The following is a 17,791-nucleotide window of genomic DNA, read 5'->3' on the forward strand; positions in this document are numbered from 1 at the left end:
ATCGCTTGTTGTTGTGGAGGCTATCGATGTTCCTTATCGAATATATCGATTTCTCGAAAGCCTTTCATAAATATTTATTAGTCGTTTGGCAATGTGAAAGAGAAGTGCTGTGCTGCATCAAATTTGGCGCCGGAGCTTTCACGGCCTCAGCGCCCATTGCTAAATCGGTAGCTATTCAACTATAGTGCTGTATCGATAGAGTAGAATAATTAAATTAGTGGCAAAGTGTTTGTGTTAATTATAAATTGGATACAAGTGAACGCGCTCATTGGTTACTTTAAATGTAAGTATTGATTTTGGACAGAGGCTGTGGCGTCGGCGTCCTTGATCCGGTGTCAGCGCTGATTTTCCCTCAATGGGGCTTCCGCAGGACTTTTTTGCTACTTTATGTGTATTTTTAAATGTATGTACATATGTGCGTGGGTGAGTTTATGTGGGTGCTGAGTGCGTGAGTTTGTTATTATTGCGAATCAACGCGTCTGGCAAACTTCAATATTTGCTCGTGTTGCGCCGCGTGCGACAGTAACTTTTAACTTTTAAATGCTTTAAGTAGCTGAATAAAGCTTAAATTCGTTTTAGCTATAGACAATACCTAAAATATTATTATATAGATTGATATTTGAAATAATCCAGTTAGATGATTCAAAACTAAAAAATGTAACAGTTTTTCTGTTAACATAAAACTGCGATTGATCACAATTTGCAAATGTTTAACATAGCCAATTGAGTATGAGATCTGTTTGTTCAGTTAATTATAAAATCTTTCATTACTCGTGTCATTGTTTCTGGAGCTGATTAATTAGGGCACATATTATTTATAATGAAGAAATGAATGAGGAAAAACTAGAAGTCAGTTAGTTTTAAATTTGCGCCTCAAAGGTTAGCATTAGCATACAATCAAATTAAAATGAACATAACACAACACTTCAAAAATCTTAAAATAGGTTAATTGAGCGCCTTAAATTTTAAATTTGTTCTTTTTAACCGTTAAATTTAATTTGGCATTCAGAATTTTAAGGCTTTCGTTGTTGACTAGTTAAATAGTAACCAACTTGAAGCTAGCTATGTACATTGGCTCGCAAGTTGCTTAGCTCAATAAAGCTTAAATAACTTAAGATTCTTTTTATCAGAGCGAAGCTGGTTCTGCAATACAACTTTTTGCCGTGCCCGCTCAGTTGCAGTGTTGCCAGATTAGCTATTTAATAGCATTTTTAGCTATTTTTGAACCCTAAATGCTATGAAAATTTTGAAAATGCTATTAGCTATAAATTTAGCTATTTTACAAACGAATATTTTGAATTTGATTTTAGTATTTAAAGCAAAAAAATAAAAAAAATAAAAACATTTTTCGATTAAGTCCCAAATTGTACGTAATGATCTGCGCGATACTACCACCACGACTTTGTCGTACTTATACCATCACTAGTTGTGAATTTATACCATCGCTAATTCTTCTTGCGCAGCAATGGCAAATGCTGCCATGATTATACCGTGCCTTCCAAATATTTAAAAATGATTCCAGTTAATCAAAAATATAATTCTGATGATGATTTGGATGTGGACCAAATTGTAACATTATTAAATAACATTTAAAAATAAAATTTAAAGTAAATGCATAATGCATAAAGGTTTCAGCTATTTTGTAAGCTATTTTAAAATTTGTTTAGCTATTTTCAGCTATTTTTTAGAGACGATTTTGCTATTTTTATGTCTCAAAACCTGGCAACACTGCTCAGTTGGCTTTCAACTTTCGGCTCGTTCGGTTGGTTCACGCTACTTGCTCTGCCAAAAGCTGTGCGGCGTGGTTGTCATACATATGTATGTATGTACATGATACAGACATACATATGTGTGTAGTAGGTGCTCTGCGGTACGTTGCAGTCGTAAATATCTGGAAGACAGTTCATAAGGCGCCGGCGGACAGCCTCTTGACCTTTAGCGCGTATGTGTGTGTGATTTTTTGCATATTGTAGTAAACGGAAAAATGTAAATTTAAATGAGATCATTTAGCTAACGTGTGATGCTATTTATAAATTACATATATAAAAAGAAAACATGATAGAGAAAAATATAATAAATAATTGTCGCGAAGGTAAATGAAAGTGAAACCAATTTTAGGTAAAGACACTTAATTAGCTTCAAATAAATATGCATAAAATTCAATAGTTTTTGTTAGGAAATAATCAAAAATGTGCATGGTTGAGAGTTAGCTTACAATTAGAGAGTACAATGTTATTATTGCTGACCATATCGACGGCCTTATGAATTTGGGCAAACAAAACCATAGTAATTGTTGGCATAGCTATCGAATCAACAGCTTGTTAAAAGCTGTCAACAAAAAGCATTTATTGTATCAAGTACTTATCGCGGTATAGATAAAGCAATCAAAACTATTTATTATAGCCCAACAATAGATTAACGAACAAAATAGCTTTGTAAGATTTAGTGATACTAGGATAACTACAAATTGTATTAGGAATTCGTTCTATAAATATCACAACTAATAGGCAACTAAAATGATATCAGCCACGCCCATAAGGGGCGAAACTATGAAGTTGATGTCTGGAGACAGTAGATGGTGGTCTATAGTAATTACAGACTATATAGGTATTTAAATTTCTTTAGATTTGCGAATTAGTTTGTGCTTACACAGACAGAATTGCATAGACCCAATACACCTTATTTTGTCTTCGGTAGCAAGTGTAATATTCAACAGCCCACGTTTACAGTTAGAATCTGATACGACAGCATATGAATATAAGCAACGACAAAAAACTATGCCTCAAAAAAACTAATATCAAAAGAAAAACTCAGAACGCGTAAAGCAAAAGTAATTAAACTGAGCCCACATTTACTGTTGCAATCTGATATTCCCGCGTATAAAAACATAAAATAGAAGAACAGTACGACCTCGCTAAAGCATACACCTCTATACAGCTAACATTTTCGTTCACTTCAAAATATCTAATATGTGTTTGACATTTTTTAACTTTAATAATTTCAATTACAAAATGTGTTCAATAAATTAATCCAAATATGTCCGCAACAGCGAAGCTTCACTGTACATCTTAAAAAACCGTGATGTCAGCACCAAAATGCGTGCCTGCTGCGCCGCATGTTGTTGATGACGTCTAAGAGTACATGTAGAAAACTTTAAGTAAAGCACTTTCTAGGTCAAAAGTTGAAAGGCAACGAGTCGCTGATGATGATGCTTGTAGCTAGAAAAAAGTAGCATCAAAAGAGAGATGAAAACAAAACCGAAATGTGGTCTGCCTGTGAAGCAAACAAACCACGAAACAAAGTAAATGTGCTGGCAGACAAGTCCATTGCCCCTGCCCTGCTTAGACCCGGGCCCAGCCGGGCCACCTGTCAGCTGTCGATAGGAAAATTGTAAAATTAAATGAAAATAATAGTAATAATAATTGGCCGCAACATGCAAAGTCTTAGAAAATTGCAGGGCAATAAATGAAATTAAAGATAATTGCAATGCATTTAACTCAGCCAAAGTAACTAAGAAATTGACGTAAATTCATTTCGCATAGATGATGAAGATGTTCTGGTCATAGGCAAAACTTGCTACTACTAAAAAAAGTACATCATTTCTTTAGGGCTCTCAAATATTCTTTTATATATAGATTGAAAATGAGAGTTCAAGGTATTATGTGTTTGCTGAAATAAACCTATAAATAGCGTAAATGCATTCGAGTTGACCGTAGTCTTATCTGTCTACATATCTGTTAGCATATCCATCAGTTTGTCGTCCGTGGCATGCCAAGGCCTAAGTCAGCTGAAATTTTCCACACTCAGATCGATATCTCCAAATATGCAATGAAAAATGCTGGAATGTTTCTAGCAGCAGCTAGGCAAATTTTCAAGATATCTCTAGTCGGACACTCCCGATTCGAGTACTTGTTGTTTTTTATAAATATTAAATAAATATTAAAAATTTTTATTTAATTCGTAGGATTAGATTGTTGCGTTATATGGCATTCGTCATATTATGCCACAGTTGGATTTGAAGAGTTAAAAGATAACAGCATACTCCGGGTCGTTTCTAGCAGCTCTATTTTCTTTAAGTCTATACTAATTATTTTATATTTGTGCAAAGAAGTTTTCTTTATTGCATGAAATACGAATCAAAAGAACTTTAAATACCTTCCATTTTTATTATTTTAATTTTTTATAGTCGTATAACTCACTTGACAATTCGCAGCAATTATCCACTAGAATGTAAGAAAATAGTTGTGCAAACTTTTATCTGAGTTCCAGATATTTTGATCAGCTGATCAACTCAGGATATTTGATTACAGAGTTAGCTCAAATGAGGCAATATATTCATTCATATCGTGCGTCTGCTCTATTATTATAGTCTTCGTTCTAATTTGATTGCAGTGCCATGACCCTTAATTCCCAAGAATCAACTGTCTATTCTGTTCACTCTCGCTACCCAATAATTATTTAAGGACCTACTATAATTAGATCCTTTGGGCGACCACTTGTTTTCAATTGCATGCCAATCTTGTTCTTTTCTTGCCTATTCCCTTTTGTACTTTGAAGAGATTTGCTGGTTGGGAAACCTGTCGTTTGCCAGCTATTCCCCACGTCTCACTCCTCTGCATCTTCATCTCCTGTATAGAAGCCCAGCTATCTGTGCAGCTTTATTTTGATGTGCCCTCTCATTTGGCTGGCTTGAATTTTCCGATTTTCTTATTTATTTTTTCTTCATTTTTTTTTTTTTTTTTTTTTTGCAGCGCTTGAACTTGGCAAACTTTGAAACTGACGGGCGGTGAGTCGGACGGTTCCTCGATGGCGATCTCTGATGTTGTTGTTGTTGCTGCCATTGTTGTGATTTGATTGGTGCCAGTTACTGTTACTATTGTTGCTGTTGTTGTTGCTGCGCTATTACTGTTAACTAGAAGTTGTTGGTGCTGTTTTCTGGTGCTCGACCTGCAGCTGGAGTTGGAGTTGAAGCTGGAGCGACTGCGTTACACTTTGTAAATCGGTCAATGGTAACGGGCTTGTAAGCAGGTGCAACTGCAACTGACAGAGAGAGAGAGAGAGAGAGGAAGAGTTATATAAAACGGCTGAGAGGAGACAGCAATCAAACCATGTCACTAAAGGTGAGTTTGACCTATAAAAAGTTGCTTACGGGCAAGTTTGCAAAGTCATTCGGGCGGCTTCTAGGGTGCATAAGCTATAAGGAACGTAAATACAATATACATATAAATCTATTAATATAATATAGAAGACAGACAGTTCGGGCAATAGGTGAAGTAGTTTACCGACCTAATTAACCAACCATCAACCAAATAACTCAGCACTTCATTATCTTATAAGCTCTCCATCTATTTAGTTGAACGTCATTTTAGTGTACAGAATACGCTTCGAATTAGTAGAAAAGATATTCAAACTATAATACATATACAATATTATTAGGGCTCCAGAAAAATACTTTTAAAAAATTATGTATGGTTTAAGATCTAAATCCTTAAAAATTTAGCAATTGTACATCAAGGAAACCTTTCAAAATGTTGCGTGATTCCATATAAATAAATACAAAATATTTGATATTATTTATCTAAGTCTAAGAGAATCCTGTTCTCTTAGAATTACCTACTCGAAAAAGGCCAAATATGCGAACTTTTAACTTGAAGAAAAAATCTTAAAAACGGCGTGAAGATCTATCATTTAAGAGGATAATAATATTTACAAATATAGATCATAACTTTCTCGGATGTAAGCCATTGGAGCAGAGGCAATCCAATTTACTTCATAATATAATATTGAATATGAATTTGATATGATATTATTAAATATAGAACATTTCTCATAAAGGTTGACTTTTAAGTCTTCCAGACTTATATATGTATGTAACTTTGTTTAAGATTACGCTTATCTAATCTTAATCTAATTTACTCAAGAAGCAAGATGAAAGACCAACGCCATGCATCAATAAAATATATAATTCATACCTATAGAATGGTGGCAGTGGGAAGTGGAATATATACTATATTTAGTATACGAATGTATCAACATCATTTAGCTATATTTGGAATTTTCATTTTTCCATTACATTTCTCAATAGCTTTCAGCTGTTCTTTTACAATCGACTAGCGCATACTTCATTGTATTTTCTACCTAACTCTTATACTCTATTGGCTAAGCTGATAAAGCGACACAATAAGTCACAAGAAGGCATAACATATTATCTCTTATAAAGCATCTGTTTATCCCATACCCAATAAAATTATTCTCTTAGATCTCAGAATAACGATCCAGATTCTCATTATTTTGATAGAACTGATGACATCTCGACATCTCTGAAGATTGTCATGCATAGAGCATCTGTCTGTCTGTCATATCCGACTGCAGTGTAGTGTACTCACTTATTTGTCTGGGCTCTTAGTTCTTAGTCTTCGCCCTACTTTAATTTAAGTCCAATAAAATGGCATTAGTCAAGCTGATAAAGCGAGTGAATATATTATACTTGACTGTAATTGCAGAAATATCAAGTCAACGGCCCATCGCAGGCACTCGTCACACACACACACACATACACAGTCAGGTGTGTGGCACAATCGTGTTGCAAGACGTGTCTAGTGCTTGTCTGAAGACTAACAAGTGCTTCTCTCACCTGCTGACATTTTGGCTTGTCTATAAATATTGCAAGCATCATCATTATCATCAGCGCCGTCATCATTATTATGCCAGCATTTGCATTGTTGCCACACTCTGTGGCAGCTTGAGTGATGTCATGTGCCACTTGGCCGTCTGTCTGTATTGCCTTTGTTGTCTGCGCTCAACAGGTGCCTCGCTGCCCCTTGCCCCCTCGCCTAATGCGCTTCATTTACTCACGAGTGGACAGTCTAAGTCTCAGTGTCTATTTAAATAGTTCAAATATTTATTGTACGTTTATTTCCTCTCGTCAAACAGATTTGTGAACAGCACATCAGTTAAGCCCCGACATTAGCGCAGTTGAGTGAGTCTTAACCCTTGGGTGTGCCAGGCGCGAAGAGCCCCCTAAATAAATAAATAAGCATAGTTAAAGGTTAACTGAATTGTGCTTTGAACTGAAATGTTTCATATAAATTTTGCAGCATTTCAGTTGTCATTTTAATATACTAAAAGTAATATCAAGAAAAACGTTCTCTTTTATTAAATAAAAACTTAACCAACAACGATAACCCAATGAATGTATCATATAATAGATTGATTGTTTGAGGAGAACAAAAATAATCTTTTTTAATAAAATAATCATTTAAAATAAAATAAATAATAATAATAATAATAATATTTACAAATGACTTACCTAAAACTTATTTACAATTTACAAAAAAGTAAAATTAATTAATTAATTATCAATTAAGTAGATAATATTTTTGTCTAAATTTTTTCTTTGAAATGAAGTATAATCAACGCCAGCACCTACGTCAATTTAGCCCACTTCATCTGTATCTCGCTTCGTTTTTTATTGTACTCCGAATCGATAACAAAGTATGTTAAACGTCCTAAATTTACACTCCGATCAGTATCCAGTCTCATGCACTATATAGCTATTTGTTCACTTTCCCAACACCATAGGTTAATGTTTACTTTAATATTAATTAAAAAATAAACTCAAATCTAGTTTTCTGTATAATGATCGTATATATGTGGATTGTGTTTCAAATTAAAAATTGTTTAATATTTTAACACAGCAACATATCTCAATTAACAATTAGCATTTTGTAATTATCTACTTCTTAAGTAAACCTCAGATAATACAATTCTTATTGCTTTTAAGTCACCAAGCACCCAGCTCTAATAGAGTGCATCCATCTACGGGTTAACACATCCACATATTGTCTGTTTGTCAAAGCGTCCGCAAAGCATTGTAAAAATGCATCAACATCCGCTGGTCGAAGTTTCCCAGGTCTTTTTGCTGTTGTTCGTCTTGCTGAGCTGCCCCCCTGGCCACTAATTACTTTAATTAGCTGTGTGGGGAAACTAATTTCCTACATAAAAGTGACTTAGGAACTACTGTGTGGGTGTCGAATACCTCACGGAACTCCGAATCGAGCGGCGGCATCATTAGTCAAGTGGTGCCTCCCTTTTGACAGCTGCCCCAGATGAAGTTGTTAATCAGTTTGTTTATGATTTTCTCTGTTTCGATTTGGATTTATCTTACAGAAGGAAACTCCCTCGGATGTGATGCTGCATCTGGCGGCGCTGCGAGGCGACGTTGTCGAGATGCGCCGCGTGCTCGATACTGGCAAAGTGCATGTCGACTGCAAAGATGAGGTGAGTAATGAGAACTGAGTAATGCAACAGGAAATGAAGAGGAATGTGTCTAAGACTTGGCCATAGTACCCAATCTAGCGTATACAGTATATCCGCTTGGCTGAGCCGAACGAGACGATCTGGACTCTAGGAGTCGGCGTATATCGAAGGAATGTGGGATTGGAATGTATACTAGTGGGACCTAATATGGAATATCTGTTTATAAAAGACATTGTGACAATTGTCGATAAATAGAACAGAATGATCGAGAGTCTTTTGTGGGGCATGTAAAACAAGTTTGTCTAGAAAATACAATGCAAACAAATGGAAATTTTTATACTCCCAATATTCATTTATTATATTGTTTTTAAAAATATTGTGAAAACATAAACAAAATGTGATTCCTTAAAGAAAATTTGAAAAAGAAGAGCATTTAATGCGACTATTTGTTATCAATGAGAAAACATCAGCTGAAAGATAGTGAAACAGAAAATCTTGTTAATTCAATGAACAGTCTTAAATTATATAATTGATATATCATTAACTTAACAGATTAAACGCTCGAGATAAATTCATTGCCAGCTGGTTGAATTATTTAATTGAGCGTCCAATGCATTTAACTGCAATTGCGATTAGTTTTCACCAGTCAAAGCGAGATTCAAATTATATCGTTTCGTTTTGTTATACCCTCTATTCAGCTGAAATGCAGGTATAATGAGCTGTGCTAGTCGAAAGGAACTGGCCGTTTACTCTGTTGATGCGATGAAAAGACAGAATATCTTTTGGCTTACTTCGAAATTATATATATATATATATATATATATATATATATATAGATATACATTACATTTTTTTTTTTTTTTTTTTATTTCAATTTTTGCTAGTTTTTAAATACATAATAAATTCATGAAAATTATTTTTTTTTGCGAAATGGGGTTTCTAGCTATTAAATCAGATGGCAAGATTTTTCCCTTTAGGCAATTGGTAAAATAAATGAATGAATTCTTTGCTCAGATTAGATGAGAACAAAAACTCGAAAAAAAAGTATAAGAAGAAATCCTTCAATATTCTTTGTAGATGTTTCTAAGCAATTGGGTTAACACGTTAAAAAATTCTTCAATAATAAATTTTGTATTTATTTATTTATTTAGTAGATATTTGTGTAAAAATATTGAAAAATTTTTCAATTATAAATTTGATAGATCTACATGCAGATTCTTGCAGGGTATCTATCAGTCTATATACGTCTGGTTTGCTTTGCTTTTCGTTTCATTTCGTGTTGATTTGCATGCGTGTAGCTGAGCGAAATCGGAGCGAAAATCACAAATCTCTGTCCGAGCTGCAGCTGCCCCATCGGGGAAGCACAGTCACGTAGCGGGGTGTTGGGGCGTATTTGCCCTTGTGTGTTGTTTGAGGCCAACTCAGAGAATATGGCCAACTGACCAGGCCTGGCGAACTATGCTTTGGAATTTGCCTGCAGCTCATTCAGCTGACTGCGCCTCAAGTGAAAATTTATTTTTATTTAATTTCAAGTTTTATTTATTTATTTTTTTTTTATTTTTGCATTCGTTTTCTTTGCCAATTGGTGCGTGCATTTGTAAACAACGTGTTAATTTGTCTTTAAGGTGAAAATGGGTGTTGAAATATATATATATATATATATATATTTTTGTTCGTTAGCTGAAAATGTTGTAATATTTTGCGAACGATTTCATGCTTTAGTAGATTAGATCCCAATCATGAACAGCTTATATAATATCATTTTGTGTCACTTTACTTTAGTTTATTCATTCCAATGTTGGCTAATTTTAAATAGCTGTAATTAGGAGAAGAAGACTTTGAATCCAATATTAATAAAAATAATAATGCTGATTTAAAGAAAAGTTATATTAATAAATAAATATAAAGAATATTTATTATTATGACATATATAAAAATTTGACTCAGATTAGATATCATTTTGCTTTTAGAAATTTGTCCATAAAGGAATAAGTAGTAGAGCTCAAGGACATCAGGAGTAGTTCCGAGGAGCAAAATTTCGATGATATAGTATTTATAGTGAGGATATTATTCAAAATATTGAAAGAACCATCGTTTAAACCCATTATAAATATTAAACTAATATAAGTACAATTTATAAAAAATACATTAGGGATTGCATTCATTTAATAACAGGTTAATGTTATTTGAAAAATAGTCTACGATTTTATGTACCCCGATCACATTAACTAACTTAAGTATCTGAATAGAAATGCATATAGTTGAGGAGAGTCAGAAATGTGTGATTCCGAGTCTATATATTAATGGATACAATCTAGTAAAATGCAGATAGGCCAGAGTTCCTAGCTAGGCACTGCCGATTAAAACTTTTTACTTAATTTTGTATATAAACTATAATAATATTCAAAATAATAATGAAAGCATATTGACGGAATTAAAATATAGCCAAATATTTGTATAAATTCTTATTTGAACTCTGAGAGAATATATCGTATAATAGATTAAAAATTAGGCAAAGGACCTATTAAGCAGACGTTTTTTGTTGTCTTTCAAACTGGAATGCGAAATGCCCACTGTAATTTAGATGGCTATACAAAAATTAACTGTTTTCTAAAGCCATCTAAACGTATTATCTCTGGTCTATTTATAGGATGGTACAACGCCTCTTATTCTAGCCGCAGCTGGGGGTCATATCCACTGCGTTCTCGAGCTCATCGAGCAGGGAGCCGATCTCAACGCGCGCCGCTCCACTGGCACCACCGCTCTCTTCTTTGCCGCCCAGGGCGGGCATTTGGACGTGGTGCGCATTTTGCTGAAAGCGCGCGCAAAGGTCGACACGCCCTCGCTCGACGGAGGCACGCCCCTATTTGTAGCTGCCCAAGGCGGACATGTGAAGATCATCAGAGAGCTGTTGGACTGTGGCGCGGATGTGAATGCCAGCATGAAGGTGCGACTGTTTCAACAGGACTCGCATTGCGTACAATTTTAATAAACTGTTTGTTTTCGCCTTTATTCAGGATCGTGCCACCCCCGCTTTTATAGCTGCGCAGAATGGGCATCGAACAGTTTTGTCGCTGCTGATCCTGGCCCACGCTTCGACGGACATCAAGCGCATCGATGGAGCCACCCCACTGTGGATAGCGGCCCAAATGGGGCACGATCACATATGCAAGGTGCTCCTGCAGAACGGAGCGAATATCGATACAGTGCGCTGTGACGGTGCCACGCCTCTGTTTAAGGCCGCCCATAAGGGACACGCCTCGGTGATCACAGTGCTGCTCAAGTATCGCCCGAATCTGGGTATATTGCCCAATGGGGAATCTGCTCTGCATGCGGCTGCGATGTTTGGTCACATGACGGTCTGCAAGCAACTCGTGGCAGCCGGAAGCGATGTCCTGCTCAAAAATCAGGACGGATTAACGGCCATGGAGTTGGCGCATCATGAGAACTATGGCTCCATCTGCGAATATCTGAAGGAGCGAATGCGCGCGGTAATGGAACGCAATACCTTGGCTATGGCCCAGATGCGTTTGTCAACGTAAAGGCCAGCCCATAGAGAGATATACACACACAAGTATATACTACTATATATGACCAAATCGAATCCCTTCAAAGTACCTTTTCTGCACAATACGTTGAATTATTTATTCACTTAAACTATGATTAGAACTTATGATGAAACAGCTAAGTTCTTTCGATTGCCACGGAGTTCGATAGAATATTCTGAATTTAGATACCGATTCAGCCACTGATATACACTGTATATCCTTTTTCTTTTGCAGATTACACAGCTAGATATCCTTTGTAGTGTTTATCTAAGAGGCATTATGTATGTAATAATCTGAATATATTATATGCGATTTATGCACACTTTTCATTACTTTTTGTACATATATTAAATGCAGAACAATTTAATTTATTACTGCTTCAAAAGCGTTTGATATCAATTTAAGAATCTACACTTTTATGCATATCTCTGAGAACGTTTAGTTTACTTTTGTCTATACTATAGTTAGGATATTTGAGTTAAACATATATTTTTATATATGAAAATATTTAAATTAATTCAATTCTTTAAGCTTTGAATCTGATCAAAAGTGGCTTAGTAGAGCAGCATTGTCGGAACTCTAAACTAGACATCAGAATATCATATGCTTTCGACTTATAGAAAAAACAAAAATATAAAAATGTAATCATATTGTACATGCATACCGAACCGATCCATTAAAATAGAATCTTTCAGAAAATATTATCTATAACTATATACATATGTATATCTATTTAAAGTTGATACCTCCGTGGCAAAATAAACTGTTTCATTTTGTTGTGCAATCAAATTATAGAAAAGTATAAACAAGTAATGGTAAAAAATAGAGAAAAATGTGGCCAAGCTAAGCGAGGGCAAAATCACCGATTACATATATATAAATAAATACCCAGATATATCATTATAATATATGTATTTATCTATACAACTACTTGGAGCTTGTATTTGAATTTACGATTACGATTACTTCTAGCAAATAGCTCATATATATATGATATGAAAACCTGTTAACATGGACCGCATCGTCCTTTGTATATAAATATATATTTAATACATTAAAATTATATATTTATGCATTCATGTAACCCTAAGCAATTGTTAACAAGTGCTTTATGTTTATTCGCCTTTTTGTCTTATCCTAATTAGCTATATTTATATAAATATATATATTTTGACTTAATTAGCTAATAATTATAATGAAATGATTATGTCGATTTTTCCCTATTGATTTATGCTCGTGTACATTAAATAGCAAATTATCACAAATTAAATATAAATATAGAATTCACTTTGAAATTTCGCGGCAATTTCAATAACATTATGTTATTCACTTAACGAAATGTTATCTTAACGAAACTGTTAAGCTGGTTCTCTGTAGAGTCAGCAGATGCACGCACCAACGCTTAGTACTACTAAGTTAGTACGGACACAGCTGTCGGAGAGGGGTGTAGGTTTGCGCGCGCTTTATTTACTATATAATAGAACTGCTTCGGGTCTTATATTAACATATAAAGTATTAAAACGTAACGTTCTTTTAATTCAATTACATTTAGTTCATGTGCAATGCAATGCAATAATTAATCAATTACAGTGTGTACATTACTACTATCTTATTCATTTGTGTTCAGTTTTATTTGCATTGTATATCAACTTAGTGTTATGTCCATTGTGCAATTATCTACATACATACATACATATGTGCAAGAATTGCAGGGAATTGTAAGAGGGCTGTTTTAAGAGTTTCGTATTCGTTACGAAGAGCGAATGTTGCAGAATTTGTTGTTGGTTAATTTGGTGGAACATGTTGCCAATGACGAAGAGCTTCAAACGTACTGCAAACGGATTTCAGTGCTCAGTTCGCTTTTTCTCACAATAGCGCGCGGACGTGGGGCCCGTCGTGTTGGCTCTCGTGTCATTTTTCCCGTTTCATGTTAGTATGTGTATGTAAGTCCGAGCGAACGCGTGCGTGCGTATGTGTAGGTGTAGTCGCGTGTCGTTGAATTATACAAAAGCAGCAGAGGCGGCAGCAACAACAATAGCACTACAAACGGTAGCGGCAGCTCCAAAAGCAGCGAAGCAGCAGCAGTAACATAATCAAAAAACATAAAAACAAACAACATAAGCACGAAAAAAAAATTGAGAAACGGAACATTTTTGGTGGCAAGTGTTCTCAGTGTGGCAGGCGGGCGGCGAAAATGCTTTAGACAATAAAACAGGTTTGCACTGTGGTATGCGAGCGCAAGACCAAGAGAGTAAGCGATAGAGTGAGAGAGAACGATAGAACGTTCTCTAAGAGAGCAAACTTTTTGCGAAAATTGACTGCATATAGCGATGATTTGAAGGGTGAAATAAGAGAAGTGCGAGGAGAACGTTAAATACATTTGCCACTTATTGTGTGCATCCTTTGGCAAGGTCTTTCGCAGACATACGCGCTTAATGCTTTCGCCACACTGTGCGTTGCTGCTGCAAACCAGTTTTCATTGCATTTGTTTTACATATTTTCAATTGTTTCAATCAATTGGATAAACCGTTGGCCGAGAAGACCGTTACTTCTGGGTTGCCAAGCTAAATAGAAATTCCAGGCAAGCAGCAATCAGTTGGCCCCCCTTTTCCATTCCCTATCACCCTGCACAAAACAGCTGAGCTTTTGCAGTCGAGCCCCTAGCAACAGCGCAGCAGAAGCTTCTCAGCTGTGCAGCCGCAGCGCAGGCGCCAGCACACACACACACGCGCATACATAGAGACATGTACTTCGAATTCGACCAGTAATTGCATTGCTGCCATCTCGCTCACGCATACATCGCTATATGTGCAGTAATGCCGGAAAACATTTTTTTATTCTGTTTTGCAGTCACTGTCGACAGTGTCGCTGCCGCCGCTTCTGCCTCTGCCTCTGCCTCTGCTGCCGTCACTGCTACTGGAAGCTTTACATAAGTTGACATTTTGCCAACGTTTTTAGAGCTTGGCTGCAGGTCCTTTGCACAAGTTCTAGTAACGCGCTGCGCAATCAGCTGCTGCTGCACCGCTTCAGTTCACCGTCGACGTCACTTGCAACCAGACTTTGACGTTTTTTGCAACTTGTTTCGCGTATGTAGTTTTTTTTTTGTTGCGTTTTCGTTTTATTTGAAACCGGCTCTCCAAAGGTTTGACAGCGTCTCTGCTGTTGCTGCTGCTGCTGCTATTTTTCAGCTGTTTCGTAAAGAGAAACGAAAAAAAAAGAAACAAATATAAAATGAAATAGAAGAAAAAGCAGAAAGTTAGAAACAACCAGCAAAGGTTCTCGACTACGAAATTCCCTGTATTCCGTTTAACAGTTGTAACTAGCTCTGTTGTAGTAGTGACTCTCAAACTGTGCTCGATTTGATCACTGAAATCTTGCTTTAATTATCGCGAAGTTAATTCTATCGAAGATCAAAGAGAATTTTCACAGTATTGATTGACACACTGGATATGTAAATGGACGCGAAAAAGAGGAAAATGGAAATCAAATATAACGCGGTTAATATCCAAGAATTTGAAATTATTCAAACTGTCAACTGTTCAAAGTATTGATATCTTGCGACATAACTGAAAACTTATCCACCCGATGCTCCCTTTGCGTACAGAGTATGAGCAGGGAGCCAAGTGGTTTCACTACTTTTGTACATTACATTTTAATTTGTATACGGTTATTTTTTCTCCCACTTTATTTCATTTAACTATTTGCCGTTTGGCTCTTTATTTTTTTTTTTTTTTTTTTTTTGCTTATTGTCAGTGCGTGGGGGCCTTTCGAAAAGCTCAAAGAAAATTTGATTTATAGCGCACCCGCAGCCAAACCCGCGAGCAAATACCGCTTAGCCTGCAGTCAATAACAAAAACAAAAAAACTAAAAATAAGTGTTAGAAATAATAATATTAATATATACAAAAAATAAGCAATGCAGCTAAAGTGGTAAATTAAAACCCGTTACTTTGACTAGCAAAACAATAAAAAAAATAAACCAAAAAAAAAAAATGTGAATTTAGACGAATTGCAGAACTTAAAGTCAACTGCTGCACAAGTACAAACAAAAAATGGCCGTCAGGATATACAGCAACAACAACTTCTAGCAGCAGCCGCAAACACAACTACACAAACAAAAGCACACACACACACAGCCACTCACATGTGAGGCACACACACAGATGCAGAAGCACACGCAACAAGAACGCAGGCAGATGGCATTTAAGGTAAGTCGTAAAATCTTTGCTTGAAATTGGGATCCAGTGTTGGTTAATTGCCTCGAACAGAGACTAATTTAAATACCCTGTATGTGAAATATCTTTGAAGTTGCCAGTCACATGTGGATAGCCTTGCATTACCTCGATACTTAACTTATTGATTATGTATTATACATATATATTCCAGGCACAAACTTAAATGTGCCATAATTGCATTATCTCTGAATTTTATCTTTGTGAGCTGCCAATTTTCATACGCGTGTTCATGGGGTGGTTAACTTCTTAAATAATTGTATTATTATTATCATTTTTCTGATGGCCTACTACTTAATTATTATTTATATTATCGACTCTTAACTCTAAATAGTCTATATAGTGATTTGCTTGTTGTGATGTGTCGTTGCATGGTTTTATAGTCGTGTGCCAAAGTTGGTCAACTTTTTAAACATTTTCATTTCAATTTCTGAATTACAAAATATTTTGAAATTAATGAGAGTGTTTATTAATCTTTTTTCTTTGTACGTGATATAAAATATCCATTAATCCTATTGATTATCTAAAACCAATTGAGCCAGCAACAAAGAGTCTTAAACTTCTCTCAAAAATCCTTGCCGGGCTAACGACCTCAACTTTAATTTTGCTCTACGTCAATTATTTAACGAGTGTCCAAATAGGAATACGTCTTCTACAGCTCAGTTTCGTGCTATTTCTCTATTGTCACGCTCTGAGTCGCATGATGAATTGCTTCGGTGTCTTTAATCAATCTTTCCGTGGATGTCAAGAACTTTTAGAAGCTTTTGCCAGACGAAGAATTCGGCATTTGATGTTGAGAATTTTTGTAACATTTGGAAAGAATCATTAGAAATTTGAAATATTATAGATTGTTGTAGATTGTAGATAACAATCTATACCTGTCTAGACTAAACTAATGGTGTCTACATATTTTTAGTATATCAATCGAAAACAAAATATAGTACACTTGCGTTAAAAAATAAAGGATATAATAAAAGTAGAAGAAGTAAAGACAATTAATTTTACACCAGGCTTAGTTTCTGTACCCGCCATAGAGAAAAAATCCTGCTCAGAGAATATGAATGAAGAATTCCAGGGTATGTGCACGTCACGCATTCGTTTGCGGCATGTCACTTGTTTTTCTTCAGAGCATCGCAAAACTTTAACAATTGAGTGTTGTGCATTTTTGTGTTATTTTTTTTTTATCGGTTTTCATTTTTTCTTTTCTTTATTTTGCGTTTGCGTTTTTTTCGCGAATCTTTTTTACGACTATTCGGCTGGGGTTCAACAGCGAAGTGAGGGCAAATTGTGGCCAACAGCGACCGCGGGCTCATTCAAAAGCCCGTCAAACCAGTCGCCAGCCATTTGGCTTTTGCCTAGCCCAGCCGGACGGATGGATGGCCGGACCAGGGGACTGGCGCGGGGGTACGCTATCTCGGGCTATCGGGCTGGCCAACTGGCTGACTGGCTGACTGACTGGCCAACTGGGCCGTTGATGACTTTTTACATAGCCAAAGAAGCGATGGCCCAAACCAAGACCCTAAACCAAAACCAAACAAGTAAGCCCGCGCTCATAGAGAATGCTCGACTGTCAGATGCTCTGTAAATAATATCCGCTCTGGATACATTTGACATAGACATTTAGTTGTTGCTTAAGAAAAGAGGAAAATAATTTGAAGCTAACAAGAAGTTTGTAGATCTGTATTTCTCATCATTGTGAATGGATTATCGAAACTAAATAAATTATTTATGTTTATACTTATTCCATCGAATA

General features: G+C 35.8%; 2 protein-coding genes across 4 annotated transcripts in view; both read left to right on the forward strand.

The window, feature by feature from the left end:
* The first annotated feature begins 70 nt into the window (after window positions 1-70).
* LOC6578077 (ankyrin repeat domain-containing protein 29) lies at window positions 71-15,783 on the forward strand. 3 transcript variants are annotated; one of them, XM_002003963.4, is made up of 6 exons: window positions 71-283; window positions 4,752-5,120; window positions 8,170-8,280; window positions 10,910-11,206; window positions 11,277-13,253; window positions 15,561-15,783. In XM_002003963.4, exons 2-5 carry the CDS (start codon window positions 5,109-5,111, stop codon window positions 11,799-11,801), a joined length of 945 nt encoding a protein of 314 aa, XP_002003999.1. In that variant the 5' UTR covers window positions 71-283; window positions 4,752-5,108; the 3' UTR covers window positions 11,802-13,253; window positions 15,561-15,783. The 3 variants fall into 3 exon arrangements, with proteins under 3 accessions (XP_002003999.1, XP_043865095.1, XP_032585264.1); XM_032729373.2 differs by lacking the exon at window positions 71-283 and adding an exon at window positions 1,748-1,942; XM_044009160.1 differs by lacking the exon at window positions 4,752-5,120.
* Window positions 15,784-15,873: 90 nt separating this feature from the next.
* The window catches only part of LOC6578087, a 52,570-nt gene continuing 50,652 nt past the window's right edge, over window positions 15,874-17,791 (forward strand). The window contains exon 1 of the mRNA XM_032729372.2: window positions 15,874-16,014. The gene's annotated coding sequence lies outside the window, so the exon portion shown is untranslated. The remainder of the gene's footprint in view (window positions 16,015-17,791) is intronic.

This window comes from Drosophila mojavensis, unplaced genomic scaffold (genome assembly GCF_018153725.1).
Source record: "Drosophila mojavensis isolate 15081-1352.22 unplaced genomic scaffold, ASM1815372v1 contig_49, whole genome shotgun sequence".
In the NCBI taxonomy this organism is placed as follows: Eukaryota; Metazoa; Arthropoda; class Insecta; order Diptera; family Drosophilidae; genus Drosophila; species Drosophila mojavensis.